Raw genomic sequence first — 17,782 nt, 5'->3', positions numbered from 1 at the left:
AGCAAATCATTCTTGAATGTACCTGTATTACGTACACTGTTGCAAGTTTTAAAGTATCTTCATAAACAAAATTGGAACAGACCTGCTATCAAATGAACAGCCCCTGAAGCAGCCCTCGATTGGGCGAAACTCAAGCCTTGAGTCAGGCATTTACTGGAATATTGCTTTTCTAATAAATACTTTTGAGGACTTCGGCTTCTCTGTTTCATATTCCTCACGGCTTTGCTAGACCGACTTCCTTCTTGTTTTTTGGGCCCAGTATATTTCCTACAAGAGTCCATTCTTCAAAAGAAGTCCCTTCTCATCTTTTCAATGTCATCGAGCAACTACCTGCTTGAGGTCTACAAAGGGAAATGCAAGAATCAGGGGCTTAGAAGCAGACACATCCTAAGCCCAGGACTATTTTATTTTATTATGTATTATTTATTATCCAGGCAAACATATTAATCAGTATATACATTGATAAGAATAAAGTACAGCAATTTTACAGTCTTCATCATCACTTCAACTTAATATCTAATCTACCTACCAGATCTGTATCCAATAAAAAAGAAAAATTTAAAAAAGTAGAAGAGCCTAAAGACTTGATATCTTTAAAAAAAGATATTAAAGGCAAACAATCAGAAAAGAAAAATAATGTTTGAGATTATGAAAAGTTTGAGTGCCCATAAATCAGGAAACCAGGAAAAAAACCCTATGCTGGTGGTAATCCCAGAAATTTCTGCAGATCTTGTAGAATCTTTAGGACTTTCCTTGCAATTAAAATGTCAACTTTTTTTTATACATGCCACTTCATACAGCTGTGCTTTCCATAGCTGTCATTGAAGAGGTCTTTCAATGGCCAGGTGTATGGTGAATCTAGCCACCAGGAGCATCTGGAAAATAAGTATTCTGGAATTTCTGATAGCATCAAAGGTTCTCCAGAAACCCAGAAGACTCAACTCTGGAGACTGATCTACTTCAAAACCCACTATATTTGTACTAGTTTGGAAAACTACTACCCAAAAGCCTGTCACCGATGGGTTTCCTGTGGCATATTTTTCAAGATTCTGCAGCAAACATTAGCACATTCTGTGGCGATTATGTGGCAAGTTTCCATAATTGTATTTATTTGTGAATGTTTGATATTCCACCTTTTCCCAGAGTTATTCTGAAGGTGGTCCTGTGTCAGGCTGAGAGGAGATGGGCATTCTTTGAAATACTACTCTAAGGTAGCTATTTGGCATATTTTTTTTCCATATGTGGCACATTATAAGAGAAATTCTTTGGATTATTATTCAACTTGGAAGATAAAGGTTCAGAAACTTTGCTGTATTTCTCTAGGCAGCTTACAGATCAGCTTCTGATTTTTTTGTGCTAGGCTGGAGCATCATTCTACTTTCTGCATACCCACCGATTCCTCTAATCACCAGGACAGTCCAGAAGGTCCTTTGGGGCGGGGGGTGGGGGGGAGGGGGGGGAAGCAAGGATAAGCCATATAGCACCAGCCTGGCCATAGCTATTGTGATAGCCATATCTCATCTGTCATTAAATTGAATCACCAGTTCTATTGGGAACATCTCAAACTCTCATTACTCAGGAGGAAAGCAGTCTCTTCCAGCATGAGCCCTCAAAGCATGGATGTTACACACAATTGTCTCATTTTTACTCCTTCCTTAAGAGATGAAGGATGTTCAGGTTTTCACTAGGAAAAATTCAACCAGAAGATTCTATGGTTTCAATTGGAAGAGGTCCTCAATTTGATCTAAAACCAACCAGCTTGGATGCCTTTTCCTGTGGCCCAAGAGAATTGCTTCTGTATCTATTCTGCCTCTTATCTTCAGGCCATAGCACCTCTTCAGTCAAAGTTTATCTCCATTCCATTGTGGCTTATCAATTGAAAGGTGCTCTGACTTTTCTCCACCCTTTGGTATCAAAGTTCATGAAAGGACTGCAGCATTCCAAACCTGTGGCCAGTAAACATCCAGTGCCTTGGGACTTCAGTCTAGTTCTAGCTAAACTCATGAAATCTCTTCAAATGCATCAGGTTGGTGGACTTAAAGGTTTCTCAACTGGAAAGTGTTGTTTCTCATGGCTATCACTTCTACATGAAGAGTAAGTGAACACAGGCTCTGATTTCATATTCTTACCCTACCTTCAGTTTTTTCATAATACGGTGGTTCTACAAACTCAACCCAAGTTCTTTCTGAAAAGGGTATTTGTATGCCACATTAATCAAACTATTGTGCGTCTTTCATTCTTTCCAAGACCACAAGGGAAAATAGTTTCTAAATTCCTTGAATGTAACAAAATGAAAATCTCTGGCATATTAGCTAAAGAAGACTTAGTCTCACCATTGAGCTTCTGAACTGTTCATATCCTTTGATCCCAATAGATTTGGAAGGTCAGTTGGCAAATGAACTCTGTACTGTATAGCGCAAGGTTACGTACTGGCTGATTTAAGATTATGGACTCTGTCAAAGCTCATCAAGCAAGAGCCTTGGTGACTTCAGTAGCTCATCTCAAGACCATTTCCATTGAAGATATTTTCAAAACTGCTATTCTGTCATTTGTTCATACCTTCATGTCTTATTATTGCTGCACTCCATATCTTGAGGAGATAGTAATTTTGGGCAAGCAGTTCTGTGCAGCCTGTTCACCCAGTAGTCTACTCTCTACTTGGTGGGGCTGGGTTTTGCTCTGTTATGCAACACTCAGCTAAGGACTCCCTGCATGTTATGGCAAATTCATGTCTGCTTGTCAACAGAGAACACAAGTTTGCTTACCTGTAAATGGGAATATTCATAGACAGTAAGATGAATTAGCCATACTTAATCCTGCCCGCCTCCCTAAAGAGTCCACTACCTCACTAAAGCTTAAGCTCTGGAATGGACAGGGCTCATGAGTCAGTGTATGTGCACGAAAACTCCTACACATTTTCAGTAAAGTCTTTACTGAGCTCTGAGAGCTGTGGCCTCGTCAGCGCTGACAGATGACATGTATGCATTATGACTAATTCATAAGGATGTGCTTTCATTTGAAATAACACAGATAATGTCAATATTATATCATTTCAGGTTTTATTTTCTATCACTTTTAGTGCATGCTATTTGAAAATAGCGCCCACTATGCAGAAATAGTGCATGTACTGTTTTACCCACTGAAATGGCTTTGAAAGTAGCCCTCATAATGTAGCAGATATCAAGCAAACAGCAAAATCTTTAAAGACAATATTTTCTGTGGTTTAAGCAAACTGGGGAAAAAGGAAAATTTTCTGTGATAATTCTGCATTTCTCTACCTTCCCCCAACACTACACAGAGTGGTATTGCAGTCTCAGAAAAGTTCATTCCATGTTACATGTAGAGTTGGGGATGAGGCATATATTTTCAGAACAGGAGGAAAAACTCGGCAGAGAATACTCTTATTTAGTCATATCTAGAACAAAGATCTTAAGATATGTCCTTCCAACAAAAAAGAGTCCAACTTTCAAACCTAAGTACGGTATAGCATGAGCATGCATAAATTAACACACAGAGATTAATGCTAGCATTTTTTAAACTATGCGGCAGGAGCTGCAGACTTTATAAAATACGGTGTATTTCTGCTCTGAAAGGTTCATACATATGTTTCAGTACGTGTGAATATTTCCAATGCAAGAAAACATTTTCTTTGCCTATTTTATAAACACACATATATTTTATATGAAAAATAATTGTGACACAGCACAAACACACACCCAAAATAAAACACAGAGCCAGATATTTTTAATAAGTATCTATGTGTACTGTTTTGAAAATATGTGCACATATACTTGGAATCACAGTTCACAGATACTTCTACTAATTTACCCAGTCCTTCTCCAGTTCACCTAGACCCTTTAACTATTCACCCTGAGCCCCTACCAGTTCAGACCTCTCTCCCAAAAACTGCAGATGACAGACCGCTCCCCCCCTCCCCCCTGTAAAATGTACGCACAGAATCAAAAATATGCACATACTCTTGACATTTATAAAATAGCATTTATGCACATACATACTACTAATGTGCATATATGCTATTTTCATACATGGAATCCCTTTGAAAATTCACTTTCAAGGACTTAAATTTCCTTCTTACACAGGAATAATGAACTGTGATGGAATGGCTCAATTATTCTCCTAAGAGGATCTAAAAGTTTCTCTAAATATAGGCTCTATTCATGTTCCTAGTTTTGGCCACCTAAATTAGATATATAGTGCTGAATATCAGCAATAGTCATCTAAATTCTCTCCCCTGAACTAATGCTGCTGACCTACCCACCCATTTTTGTTTTTTAGGAATCTTGTGAATTGGTGCCTAAATTTAGGTGCTCAGCAAAGGGATATATTAACTTAGGAAGATCTAAGTGCCTAACTCCTTATGTGCAGCTACATTATAACCAGCTAGATTTAGGTTAAATTTCAGATGCAACATAACTAGCTAGATCACTTCTTAATGTTATTTTTGTCACATTTAAATTTTTGTAAAGAATTTTCTGAATATCAGCTCCAGTGGCATTTAGCATTTATGAGCTACATCCAGCCTTTCCATCATGCTTAGCACTTCATCAAGAACCAGAATTACCGCAAATTACTTATTACTTTTCACTTTCCAGAGTTTGATTAGTCCTAGTTATTGATAAAGCACCTGATCTCAGATTTGCAAGCTATAGTTCTTATGTAATGCGATGGCTTTATGATCTTAGAAGTTGATTTCTTTATGCTAATCAAAGCTCTGCGTTTCTATATACTTGCTGGTAAATGTGGATTTGTTTTGATAAAATGTTTCTTCAAAACCATTCCTTTCCATTTGGTTTGGTGAACAGAACTCCATATGTTCTTTGTTTGCAGGCTATGCTGCAGCTTCCAACACCATATAACTTTGCAATGAATGTTTATGGTAAGGTGAAGGGAAAAACAAGACTGAAAGTTGTTGTAAGTGCTCTTGATCCAACAGCTGGCCAGTTCCATGGTATGGCAAGAGACCTGTCTGATGAAATCCAGATTCAGGTATAGTATGGGATTCTGCTCTGCCTATACATTGTATTTATGAAGCACAAGTTGTTGCCACATATTATACTAACTTGAGACACTAAGCATGTTCATATCCAGATTTTGCAACTGTCTGTGTAATTATGTTAAATAAACTTTCAGGAGTCTCGTCCTCCACTTCCAAAATTCTTAGAACTCAGCTAATACAATACAGACCATTTTAATTTTAGTCTAATTGCAACATTTGCCTACTTCTTTATCTGAATTGCATTTTCTTTATTCAAATTTCTGATATACTGATCTGTATTGTTAAAGTACTTGCCTCTTCCATTGTCTAACAAGTTTTTCCTAACACTCAATATACAGTAAAAAATATATCTAATACTTAGATGGATTTGTTTCATAAAGAATTTTGTCCCTAATGTTAACATAAGGGCCATAGAGTTTTTAATGAAAGCTCTTTAAGTAATGCTTTCATCCCTGATCCACAAGCTAAACAGCGCCAGCAGCAGAATCACCCTCTGCACTGCTAGATTGTCTGCTGTCACTACTCAGAGACATAGCTTCTCCAGTATCACAGTAGTTTTCTTCATTGGTGGAGCTGAGAATACAAAGCAATTTTAAGGCAGAGTAGCTGCTGGGGCCCAGTCATAAATAATCAATTTGTTATATGTTGTTACTAAAGTTAGTCAAAATAGATTCAACCCAAGCACAATAACTGAGAGGAATCCAAATATAAGGGAAAAGGTATAAATGAGGAGATTCTGAAGAATACAACCCCCCCCCCCCACACACACACACACACCAGTTTAAAGAACATTCCTTAATGTCCACAATTTTTGGAAATTCAAACATGGTTTAAAACCCCTTTTTGTACTGGTTGGGTTGGGTAGTTAAATGAGAATTGTGCTGTAGACAAACAAGCACGAATAAGTAAAATCCCCTTTAGATATGCATACTGCACATTTAAAAGGGCTTTTGCTTGAGGTGCTTGTTTGTATGTTATGTATAACATATGAGCTATTGCCTGTGAAAACATTCATAAGTGTTCTTGCAGCTTCTTTTTTGCAAACTTGCTTTCTCATCTTCCTCTTCCTTCTGTTGACTCCTCTCTGCTTTCTCCTGCCCCTTGCTTTCTTTCCTCTCTTTTCTCACCCCATCACCCCTACCTGCTGCGGTCTGTGCTGCCCAGCTGAATAAAGTTAAGTCATATATATGACACCAGAAGTGTGCACCATCGTGGTGCTGACTGATGACTTCCAACACCATGAGAAAGACCACAAGAGCTGAGTAATTCCAAGGGAAGGGAGAGAGAGCGACAGCAGTGGTGGCAGTGGGGAAGAAGAGATTTTGATTGAATAAATGCCTCATCAGGGCATGTAAGGGAGGTTAAGTTTCTAGGCACCATAAATGAATATTTCATTGAGCAAGTGGTCCTAGAAGCAAGTATTGGGAGAGGGGACCACTTTAGATCTAGATCTCACTAGAATGCAGTATCTGTTGCAAGAAGTAATGGCAGAACTGCTTGGCAATAGTAATCATAATGTAATCAAATCTGAGATAATCACCACAGGAAATAAAGCTATTGTAAAAAAACATATTTTTAAAAAGGGAGATTGATAAAATGAAGAAATTAGAAAGAAACTAAAAGGTAAAATGAATGGTACTGTTAGAGTCCATAAAAGCCAAAAAGGCTTCTTTTGAATAATGGAAAGCAGGCTCTAATTTATTTATTTATTTATTTATTTATGGTTTTTATATACCGGGAGTTCCTGTATACAATACATATCACTCCGGTTCACAGTTAACAGTAATAACTACTGCCGGTGGCAGTTTACATGGAACAAATCTTGGAACAGATCAGAACACTTGATCTAAGTAAATAAGCAAAACCAACTAATGAGGAAAATAGAAAGGCACATAAGCACTGCCAAATTAGATGTAAAACATTAATAAAGCAGGCCAAAAGAAAATCTGATGAGAGAATTTCCAAAAAGATAAAACTAGTAATTAAAACTTTCAAGTACATTAAAAACAAGAAAACTACAAGGGAGTCAGTTGAGCTATTAGATGACTGGGAGGATAGGGCCGTAGCAGAAAAACAAAATTAATTCCTTGCCTCAGTCTTCGTTGAGGAAGCTGGGGAGATACCCATGCCTGAACCATTCTTTGTAGTTCAGTTTCAGAGGAACTGAATCAAATTGGTGTTAATCTGCAAGAGGTCCATGTAGCCCAGTATCCTTTCCAACAGTCCAAGTCACAAGTTACCTGGCAGGATTTCAAAACTGGTAGCAACTCACCATTCCCTGTAAGTACCCAGATCAGTCCAGACTCCTGGGTTTTGTACCCCTGCCAGCAAATGGAGACTGATAAAGTTCTATTGAAACTGCTATCTAGCATGGAGTGCCACCTGCAGTCTCTCAGTATTTTGTGTCCAGGAGATTACAGATAGTTCAAAACCTGCAGTCTGAGTTTAAAAAAAAAAAGTAGTAGAAGATTATTTGGAGAAATTTCAAAAGGAGCCTCCCGGGGAGTTGTGAGGTCCTGGTGGGGCTATCCTCCCTGGTCAAAGCGGATGAGCAGGGGTTGGTGTTTTGCTGCTTAGTTCGGGGAGGACAGGTAACCAAGGGGGTGCAATGCAGTGGTGCTGTGAGGGGCTGGTTTCAGGCACTAAGCATTCATTTTTGGTCATGCCGCGTGCTGCTCTGTGCCGGACCTGCATGGAGTCATGTGCACAGCTCCATTTCAGCCTATGCACCGGGTGTGCTCCAGGCGGGTAAGGCATGTTGGCAGGGCCTTCCCCTCATGTTTTCGCTGCATCTTGCCAGAGTTCTCCCAGGGCCTCTCTTTCCAGCATGAGGGGGTCAGTGGCCATTTTGGATGCTGCTGCATGGTCGGCCATGCAGTCTCCTGCAGTTTCGGGAGAGCCCGGGCCTGCTCTGCATCTCTTCCCAGCTCTTCAGGTCCTGGGATGGTTCAGGGTAACCTTGAAGGGGAAAACTTCCCTCTGGATGCAGGGCCCGTGGGTGTTGGATCCCTTCAGGATTATGATTCTGATGACTCTGTTTTTCCTCTGCGTTTCTTCTCCTGATGCGCAAGGTTTTTCTGGCCAGGAACACATTCGGGGGGCAAGGTGACTCTCAGCCTCAACCTTGGGGGGGGGGGGGGGTCCTAAAGTGCGAACAAAGTCTAATCCTCCTAAGAGAGTGTGCGCTGAGGGACCTCTTCATCTTTTTGGCTTGGCTTTTGAGTCTGGGGACCCACAGGATGATACGGATGATATGGAGGATCAGCAGGAGGCTCCTAGGGTGGTCCCAGAAGAGACTCCACTGCAGGATGCGCCAGACTTGATCCAGGATCTGCAGGAGGTGCCTATGACTGAAGGGGACTATCCCAAGGTGGTTCACCTCTTTCGCAGAGAGGAACTTGGACTGCTGATAGCACAGGTTCTTCAGGAACTTGGAATTAAGATGCCACAGGAAGAGTCAGACTTCGAGGGTGCTGATCCAGTTTTGGATGGCCTGAGAGGGCCGGCTAAGGCTGTGAAGAAGCTGGAAGTCAGGGAGAGGGATACTCCTGAGTCAGGGCTGCAAGTCGTAAGAGCTATGGCAAAGCTCTATCCTTTACTTGGAGTTGTTCTCTGCCCAAGGTGGATGCCTCTATGTCAGCAGTCGCCAAAAAAACTACTATTCTGGTAGCGGGCTATGCCGCATTAAGGGATGTGCAGAATTGAAAGTTGGAGCTCCATTTCAAGTGGATTTTTGAGGTTTCCCTTCTGGCCTCCACAGCCAGGGCTGTTTTGTGCACCAATCTGGTGCAGAGGACATACCTCTGGAGGGTCCAACAGTTGCAGGAGTTACATCCTGCGGGAGCAGCGGAAGCACAACAGGCAGATCAGGTGGAAGCAGCAGTGTCGTGTGGAGCCGATGCCTTTTATGATCTAATCAGGACCTCTTCACGGATTATGATATTGGCAGTGTCTGCTAGGCTTCTGCTATGATGCAGAATTAGTCCGCGGATGTTTGGTCCAAGTCGCAGCTTGGAGTACTTCCTTTTAAAGGAAAGTTATTGTTTGGAGACTACTTGGAGAAGATTATGAAGCATCTGGGTGAAACCAAGGTGCACAAGTTGCCGGAAGACGAGCCTAAGGGTAGAAAGTTGGTACCGGTGCAGATTAGGTTTCAGGACAACAGAAGATTCGTTCAGTCCAAAGGTTCTGGGGGGTCCACAGCACCAGTTTTCTGCCAGGACCTCTTCCTGGGTTCAGTCCTTTCGAGAGGGCCATTGAGCCACCAGGGACAATTCTGGGAAAGGTTCAGGAAGTGCAAAGCCTTCGCAATGATGCAAGGCTGGCCCACTCCGGTTCCAGCTGTCAGAGGTTGTTTATCGCTTTTTTTTCAAGGCTTGGATCAAGATTACCACGGACTAGTGGGTCCTCGAAGTGGTAAGAGACAGCTACACTTTAGATTTTGCTCATCCCATCAGGGATGCCTTTGTCATTTCCCCTTTCGGTCTGCTTATGAAGCAGTTGGTGGTCCGAGAAACAGTGGATCACTTGAAACTTGTGGGGGTTATAGTGCCAGTTCCCATAGGGGAACATGGAGGTATTTCATCTATTTTGAGATTCCAAAGAAGGAAAGGTCTCTCAGGCCCATCCTGGATTTAAAGAAGGTAAATTTGATCCTCAGCGTTCCGCAGTTTCACATGCGAACCTTAATGTCAGTTTCACAGTGGTACAAGGAGGCGTTCTTGGCATCTCTAGATCTGACAGAGGTTTGTTTGCACATTGCATCAGGCAGGACCACCAAAGGTTTCTGCGGTTTATGATTCTCTGGGAACATTTTCAGTTTTGAGATCTTCCCTTTGGCCTAGCAATGACACCGTGTACGTTCACCAAGATGCCAGTGGTGGTGGCAGCAGTGTTAAGAAGGGTAGGAGTAGTAGTGCATCCGTATCTGGATGATTGGCCCATCCAGGGCAAAGTCAGAGGATCTCTGTTAGCGGTCTGTGCAAAAGATGCTGGACTGATTACAGTCGCTAGGCTGGGTGGTGTATCTTATGAAGAGCCAATTTGTTCTCTTCCAGTCCCTGGGTATTTAGGGATGCAGTTCAACACAAGGAAGGGAAGAGTATTCCTCACAGAGGACAGTTCGCAGAATTTTCGGGGGCAAATTTGTCACCTGCTGGGGCTGTCAACACCCAGGGTTTGGGACAATTTTCAGGTCCTGGGTTCTATGGCTTCAACCTTGGAGTTGGTCCCTTGGGCATTTGCACATATGCAACCTCTCCAGAGGGCACTTCTTTCCTGAAGGAATCTTTTGTCGAGGGAATTTCAGGTCCCCCTTCCGCTAGAGAGGGAAGGCAGGGAACAGTCTCTCTTGGTGGCTACTTCGGGCCAATCTGGAACAAGGAGTGCCTCTCGAAGTTACGGATTGGGTGGTGGTCTCTACTGATGCCAGTCTCTCAGGCTGGGGAGCTGTGTCACGATCAGGTGGCCCAGGGCCGGTGGTCAAAGAAAAAGGCTTTTTGGTCTATCAATCAGAGACGAGAGCTGTTTGATTTTTATTATGTGCTTTTCTTTTTCTTCCAGGATTATAAGGTTATTCAGTGAGAGTTCTGATGGTCAATGCAACTATGGTGGCTTATATCAACCACCAGGGTGGAATCAGGAATTGAGCAGTGGAGCAGGAGGCGCAAGAATTGGTCCTTTGGGAAGAGTAGCATTTGAAGAGGATAGCAGCATCACATATTGCCAGGGTGGACAATGTACAGGCAGACTTCCTAAGTTGCAAGTCATTGGATCCAGGAGAGTGGGAGCTGTCAGCAGCAGTGATGTCCCTAATTTGCAAGAGGTGGGGATCACCTCATATGGAGCTAATGGTGACCAGTAGAAACATGAAAGCACCAAGGTTGTTCATCTGAAGAAGAGAGTATGTGTGGAGAACATCGATGCTGTAGTCCTGCCGTGGCCTCACAGCATGCTGCTGTATGTCTTTCCTCCATGGTCTCTGGTGAGCAAGGTGAAAAGGCGGATAGAGAAGCATCTGGGAGATGTAATTCTAGTGGCTTCGAAGTGGCCGCGCCGTCCTTGGTTCGTGGACCTTGTAACATGATCATAGATGGGTCCCAGCCATCTAGGGAATCTTCTCATCAGGGATCCATATTTTTGGAACAGGCAGCTCACTTCTGTCTCACAGCCTGGCTTTTGAGAGGAGGCGATTAAGATGGGGGGGGGGGGGGGGGTATCCAGAAGCGGTTATTACTACCTTACTGCAGGCCAGGTGGACTTCCACATCTATATCTTATGTGCGGGTCTGGAAAGTCTTTGAGTCCTGGTGTATGGATCGAAATGGGCAGGCTTTGCAAGCTACAGTGGCACATATTTTGACATTCCTGCAGGAGGGTTTGGTAAAAGGTTTGGCCTTTTAATTCTCTGTGGATACAGGTAGCAGCCCCTCGGCTGTCCTCATGGTAAAGTACAAGGTAGTTCACTGTCCACGCATCCAGATGTTTTATGTTTTCTTCATGGGGTAAAGAACTTAGAACTGCCCATGAGGAAGCCTTGCCCATCTGAATTTGGTGCTTACTGCTTTTTGCGGCCCCTTTTCAACCTCTAAGAAGAGTGACTTTGAAGGACTTAACACTTAAGGTGATTTTTCTGGTGGCCATTTGTTCAGCAAGGAGGATTTAGAAATTACAGGCGTTATTCTGCTGGGATCTGTTTTTACAGATTTCAGAGGCAGGGTTGTTGTTATGCACAGTGCCCTCCTTTCTACCTAAGGCAGTCTCGGCATTCCATGTTAATCAGACAGAAGAGCTTCTGACCTTTATGAATCTGGATTCCTCAGCTCCTCATGCAAGGGAGCTGAGACTTTTGGACATCCACCGAGCATTGTTATATCTGAAGGTCAGTAATGTTTTTCATATATCAGACCACCTTTTCATTCTATGGAATGGCCTAAGGAATGGGCGTCAAGCTTCCAAAGCTATGATTGCATGTTGGCTCAAGTAGGCAATCTGTTCGGCTTATATTTCTAGGGGCCGATTGGTGCCTGAAGGTTTGAGGGCTCATTCGACCTGTTCGCAAGCAGCCTGTTGTTCTGAGGCCCAGCAAGTTTCGTTGCAGGAAATATTCAGGGCAGCGACTTGGAAGTTGCTGCTAGAGATGTGCATTCGTTTTTGCCGAATTGGACAATTTCAATGAAATTGTCCAATTCGGCATGTTTTGGGGAGCCCGAAAAACAATCGGGATTTTCCAGCTTTTTCGCGAAAAATCGTTTTTTGGGTTAGTGCGCACTAACCCAAAAAAATGATTTTTTGTGAAAGAAACAACCCAAACCTCAAAAAAACCAACATTTCCCACGGCAGCCGAAAAACAAAGAACTACACGAACACAAAAAACGATTCACATTTCTAGTCGCTGCACACTTTTGCCAGACACTATCGGTTGGATGTCAGGGCTCTGATCGTGGCTGGTTTTGGTAAGTGCTCTGCAAACAGGTCTCTCCCACTTTAATGGGCTTAGGTGCATCCCAGGAATCTGGACTGATCTAGGTACATAGAGGGAAAGGAAAATTGGTTCTTACCTGATAATTTTCATTCCTGTAGTACCATAGATCAGTCCAGACACCCACCCATGATATAAGGGGGAGAGTCGTCTGCTCATGTTTATAGTTTGTCAGAATTATTGCAGAGTTGTTAGCTGGTCACTGAGCTGTTGGTTTTTTTTTGTTTTTTTACTGTACTCTGGTTCTTTCTTAGCATGTTACAGCGTCACTACCCTCTTGTTCGTGGGAATTAGGATGGACTGTTAAAATTGTTTTAGTTTTGACATCTTGGCTTGGATATAGTTCCATACTGAGAAACTGCAGATGGCAATCTATTTTATATAGCAGTTTCAATAAAACTTTATCTGTCTCTATCTGCTGGCAGGGTTACAAAACGTAGGAGTCTGGACTGATCTGTGGTACTATAGGAACCAAAATTATCAGGTAAGAAACAATTTTCCTATAGTGATGGTATTCACTCCAGAGTTCTAAAGGAACTCAAATATGAAATTTCAGATCTGCTACTGGTAATCTTTAACCCATCATTCAAATCTGCCTTTATATCTGAGGACTGCAGAGTAGCAAATGTAACATCAATTTTAAAGGGTTCTAGGGGTGACCCAAGTAATTGCAAACCAGTGAGCCTTGCATCAGTAAAATGATGAAATCTTTTATTAGGGGATAATCCATGAATCTAGCAAGGAGCAGATTTAGAACAAATTGGAGAAAGTGTGTTTTGACTCAGAGCACCATTAAGTTGTAGAATTTGTTGCCGAAAGATGTGGTCAAGACATCTATCATTGCTGAGTTTAAAAGGGTTTTGGTTAAGTTCCTGGAGAAAAAGTCCATAAACAATTATCCAGCTGGATTTGGGGAAACCCATCATTTATCCCTGGGAGTGAGCAACAAGGAACTGGATCTGCTTTCTGAGATTTGCCAGGTACTTCCTAATGACTTGAATTGACCTCTGTCTGAGACAGGATACAGGGCTCGATGAGAACAAGCAGTAACAGTGGTAGAAGGATTGTTTGGGAGGAAAGGCCAAAGCAGCCTGAGGGGCAGGGGTCATGGAATCAGAGGAGAGAGGGTGTCTGCTGCACGTCATTCAACTTCATTCTCGGCTTGTCATCTGTGAGGGCAAGAGGAGTCAGCCGAGAGCCAGGTGCTTGACGCAAACCAAGCTCTAGCCTGGTGGTGTACACTAGCAATGTTTTATGAATGATTATTATCATTATTTATTACATGTTTCCAGGTATTTGAAAAGCTATTGCTACTTAATCCAGAGGTGGAAGCAGAGCAAATATTAATGTCACCCAATTCATTCATAAAACTTCAAACAAACAGGTAAGTTGCCCAATTACACTTGTTCTCTCCTAACATCACTGCCACTTGGCATAATCTCCTCAGGTTAGCAGAGTGTCAGGATAACATTTTTCAGCTCTTTAAGCTTAAAATAAATTGTACCCTTTTCTGACTGGTTCATTAAAACCTTACCCTCTGTGTATTGTATTTTATGCATGACTTGTTGAATGATTAATAGCATTTTCTTCTCCCTGTTAAATCATTTATTTGTCTTTTCTTAATTAGAATGCAGTACAGGCAGGGAAACAATTTTAGAAGTTTTCCTGTTTTGCGTCGTCCTAGCTGGATTTTAAACTGGCGCATTTATGCTTGCATGTAGTTGACACTGATCAGGATGTTTCTAGGGCCAAAGCTGACAAAATTGATCTATTAAATAAATAAATAAATAAATAAATAAATAAGAAAAACAATGGAATTTTACATACTTATATTTTGTTTTCTGAATACACATATTACTGTACTAAGTATGATTCCTTTATCAATAAATACCTTAAAACAGTAGATAGTTGATGAGGATGTGCAACACAAAATTATTGCTTCGGTTCATTTTTTTATTTGAGGGGTATGCAGGGGGAATTCGTTTTTCAGTTCCTTTAATGTTTTGTTAGAAACAAACAAAAGAAATAAAAAAAAAAAAAAAGAATCAATAAAAAAATGAGCTGCTTACAGCTCTGGAAACCTCTTCTTTGCCTTGAAAAAGTGAACCCGGTATCTGGGCCTGCCTGGCTAGGCCTCCCTGGGCCCCCTCTGATCTCCCCCAATCCCAGTCACAAAACTAATTAAAATGGTGCAGGCAACACATGAGGAAGGGCCACCGAAGTGATGTCCCTTCAGCACTATCCTACAGGTAGACTACGCCATTTGTAAAGTTCCAGAACCTGGGTGGGAGCAAGTGAGCTTCACTACCCTTCAGGACTTTCAAGCACTCAGAAAAGGGAGTAAGTGGAGGCTGGAGTGGGATCTCCTTGGCCCTGGCAGGCTTTAGTGGGAGGGGGAGAGTGGATGGGCTGAATACGCCCAGGGTCCGGGCTAGATTAATTTTGTGTGCTTGGAAGGGGGATCAGAGGAGCCAGGGGAGGACCAGCTAGATAGGCCCAGGCGCTCAGATTCACTTTTTGCAAGGCAGGAGAGGCTTTCCAGGGTTGTGTGTGTGTGTGTGTGGGGGGGGGGGGGGGGGAAAGCCCTGTTATTTTTTTTATGTAATTATTTTATGTTACAAATACCCCAAAATTTTCAGGTGTTTTCACAGAAGGCCATTTTTGGTTCATTTCATTTGGATCAAGCTGAAAATTGCCTCATTTGTTGTACTTTTTGATTTAGTTTTAAACAAATGCATATCTAACACTTGACTATAATTGAGATTTCTAAGCATTGATGCTGAAGGAATATTGTTTGAAAATAAAAGTTATTCATTTTTTATCAGTGAGGAAAGTTTCACTCATTGGTTGACCCTGAAATACAATAAATTTTTAATGTTGCCATTTAAAAGGAATATACTTTTATACCAAGGGAGAGCAAACTTTGAGCTACTCATGCAAGGTTGAGGGCCCCCCAGGATGGGTTACCATATATATAGAGAGATATACAGATAGAAAGATATCTATATCTATATACATACACACACACACACGCGCGCCATACATAGTGCATTCGCCAAGTAGTCAGTCTGTCAACCTGTGGCTCAAAGCCCCCATTTAATTTCTCTTCAAGTTTCTGAAAGGAGTAAACACGCGCACACACCAGATAGATACAGAGAGAAACAGATGACAGAGACACCCCACACCCAGACCAACAGAATGAAACGAATACCCAGAAAAACAGAGGGACCAGGACACCCCACATGCAGACATGAATACCTTACAAAGAGACAGAAACTAAACATCCAGACAGACACAGACAAGCCACACCTAGAAAGAAAAACACAGTTGAAAAGACAGACACATCATGCCCCAACACAGAGACACTGGCAGCAGTGGGATTTGAACCCATGCCCCTTGAAGAGACTGGAGCCTAAATCCAGTGCCTTGCCAGAATTATTTTAGGACTGAGAAAAATTCCATCCCACTGTGCCCAACTTTTTTTTTTTTTTTTTATCATTTTTCCTATTTTCTCTCTCTTTGTAGTTTTTTTTTTATTGCTCTTTTTTTTTATTTCTCATGTTCACATTTACTTATTTAACTTTTTTTTTTACAACTTTTTGTGTCTATCTTTTTTCCCCACTTCCTCCATCTCTCCCCATTTTCCTCATTCTCTCTGGCCTCTTTGCCCATTCCCTTCCCTAACCTTTCCACTTTTTTTTTTCTCTCCATGGGTAAGGGCCTGGCAGCAGCAGGAACTCCTCTTGGGCTGAGACGTGAGGGTGGCAGCTCTTCCTGGGTTGTGGAACACCTCAGTGACTGTTCCCATTTCCAGTTCTGCCTGCAGAGTAGCACCTAGGCCCAACACCAGCAGAAGCAGCCTCAAGTCTCTGGCCCCACCAAAAGGAGAGACATGGCTAAGCCATGGCAATGCTTACAATGATGTCACTAATCTCTGGCAGCTGCTTCTCTACGGAGCTTGTGGTGCATTCACGGCACTGAGACTCAACAGCATAATCTTTTTTTTTTTTTTTTTCCCTTTCCTGATTGGGCAGCCAGTGGGCCTCCCCCCCCCAGGATTGTTCAAGCTTCCGTTGGGGGTCCGGTTCCCCCCCCCAGTTTGCTCAACCCTGGTATTTGCAGTGAAATAAAAAGCTTGAGTTTTTGCCATAGCCATTTTTTTTTTATATAGTTGGACACAGTCCCTTTGTGTAGGGTCGTTTGAGACTGATTTTCCATTATATATTCTTGGTTTGGTTTTCAATCCATTATTCATTATGGCCCCACATTCATTGCAGTGGATTTATCCTTTCTGGGTTGTTCTCATTTTCCTCTTATGCTTCCTTGGATAAAATAACTATACTGAAATGCAAATTACTAAAGACACATAACTGGGGAGAGTTTAATGCATACAGTTCCCTGGGTGGATGTTACTGTGTATAAGTGGTTGTCAACTCAGTCCTTGGGAACACCCTTGCCACTTTGGTTTTCAGGCTATCAATAATGGATATGCATCATGCTGATTCTCTAATGCATGCAAATATATGCCATGCATATTCATTGTGGATAGCCTGAAACCCAGCTCAGCTAAGGTGCTCCTGAAGATTGGGTTGTAAACAACTGCTGTACACAGATCTCTGGATAGAATTGCTGCATATCAGTTCCCGGGTAAAGAGACTGATATACAGTATGCCAGGATTTTGAGTCCTGTAGAATATGCACAGGTTGTTCTGGATTTTTATACATATACATATACATATACAGCTCCCTCATGACGTTTTTTTTTTTTACCCTTACAAGGAAAACTTTGCAGTTGATATTCAGTCAGCCAGTGAGCTGGAACCTTACCTGGGTAAAGTTACTTGGATAACTTTACCTGGATATTCAGTAGAATATAGCCAGGTAAGTGTTCCACTGACTATTCCAGTTAGTTACCTGGATAAAGTTATCTGGTGGTAACTTCTGGGCAGGTATTTTCTGACCTGACTGACTTGGCTTGGCTAACTTTAGCCAGGCAGTGCTAAATATCAGCGCTCACAGGTTGAAATGTAGCCATGCCCTGGAACATCTTGATCACCATTTCTTTTTATTTGGCTAAATTTCATGTGGATAATGAATTACCCAGACAAAATGTAGCCACAGTTGGGGGGGTTTTATGTGGTAACTTTCAAGTTACCTGGACAACCCTTTGAATATTGATTTCTTTGATACAAAAAAAGTTTTTGTTTAGGAATCCTAAAGCGTATCAGGAGAGAAAAGCATTTTAGTTTAGATTATTATACGTGACCTGAAAACCTCAAACCTACA

At 41.9% G+C, this 17,782-nt stretch overlaps 1 protein-coding gene across 1 annotated transcript in view; it reads left to right on the top strand.

Moving 5' to 3' along the window:
- Positions 1-17,782, top strand: part of NUP210 (nucleoporin 210) — a 307,403-nt gene that overhangs the window by 204,863 nt on the left and 84,758 nt on the right. The window contains 2 exon segments of the mRNA XM_029600827.1: positions 4,849-5,007; positions 13,789-13,880. Coding sequence (XP_029456687.1) covers positions 4,849-5,007; positions 13,789-13,880 — 251 coding nt within the window.

Source organism: Rhinatrema bivittatum, chromosome 4, assembly GCF_901001135.1.
Source record: "Rhinatrema bivittatum chromosome 4, aRhiBiv1.1, whole genome shotgun sequence".
Taxonomy (NCBI): domain Eukaryota; kingdom Metazoa; phylum Chordata; class Amphibia; order Gymnophiona; family Rhinatrematidae; genus Rhinatrema; species Rhinatrema bivittatum.
The sequence above is the reverse complement of the archived record's forward strand: the minus strand, read 5'-3'. Positions and strand labels throughout refer to the sequence as shown.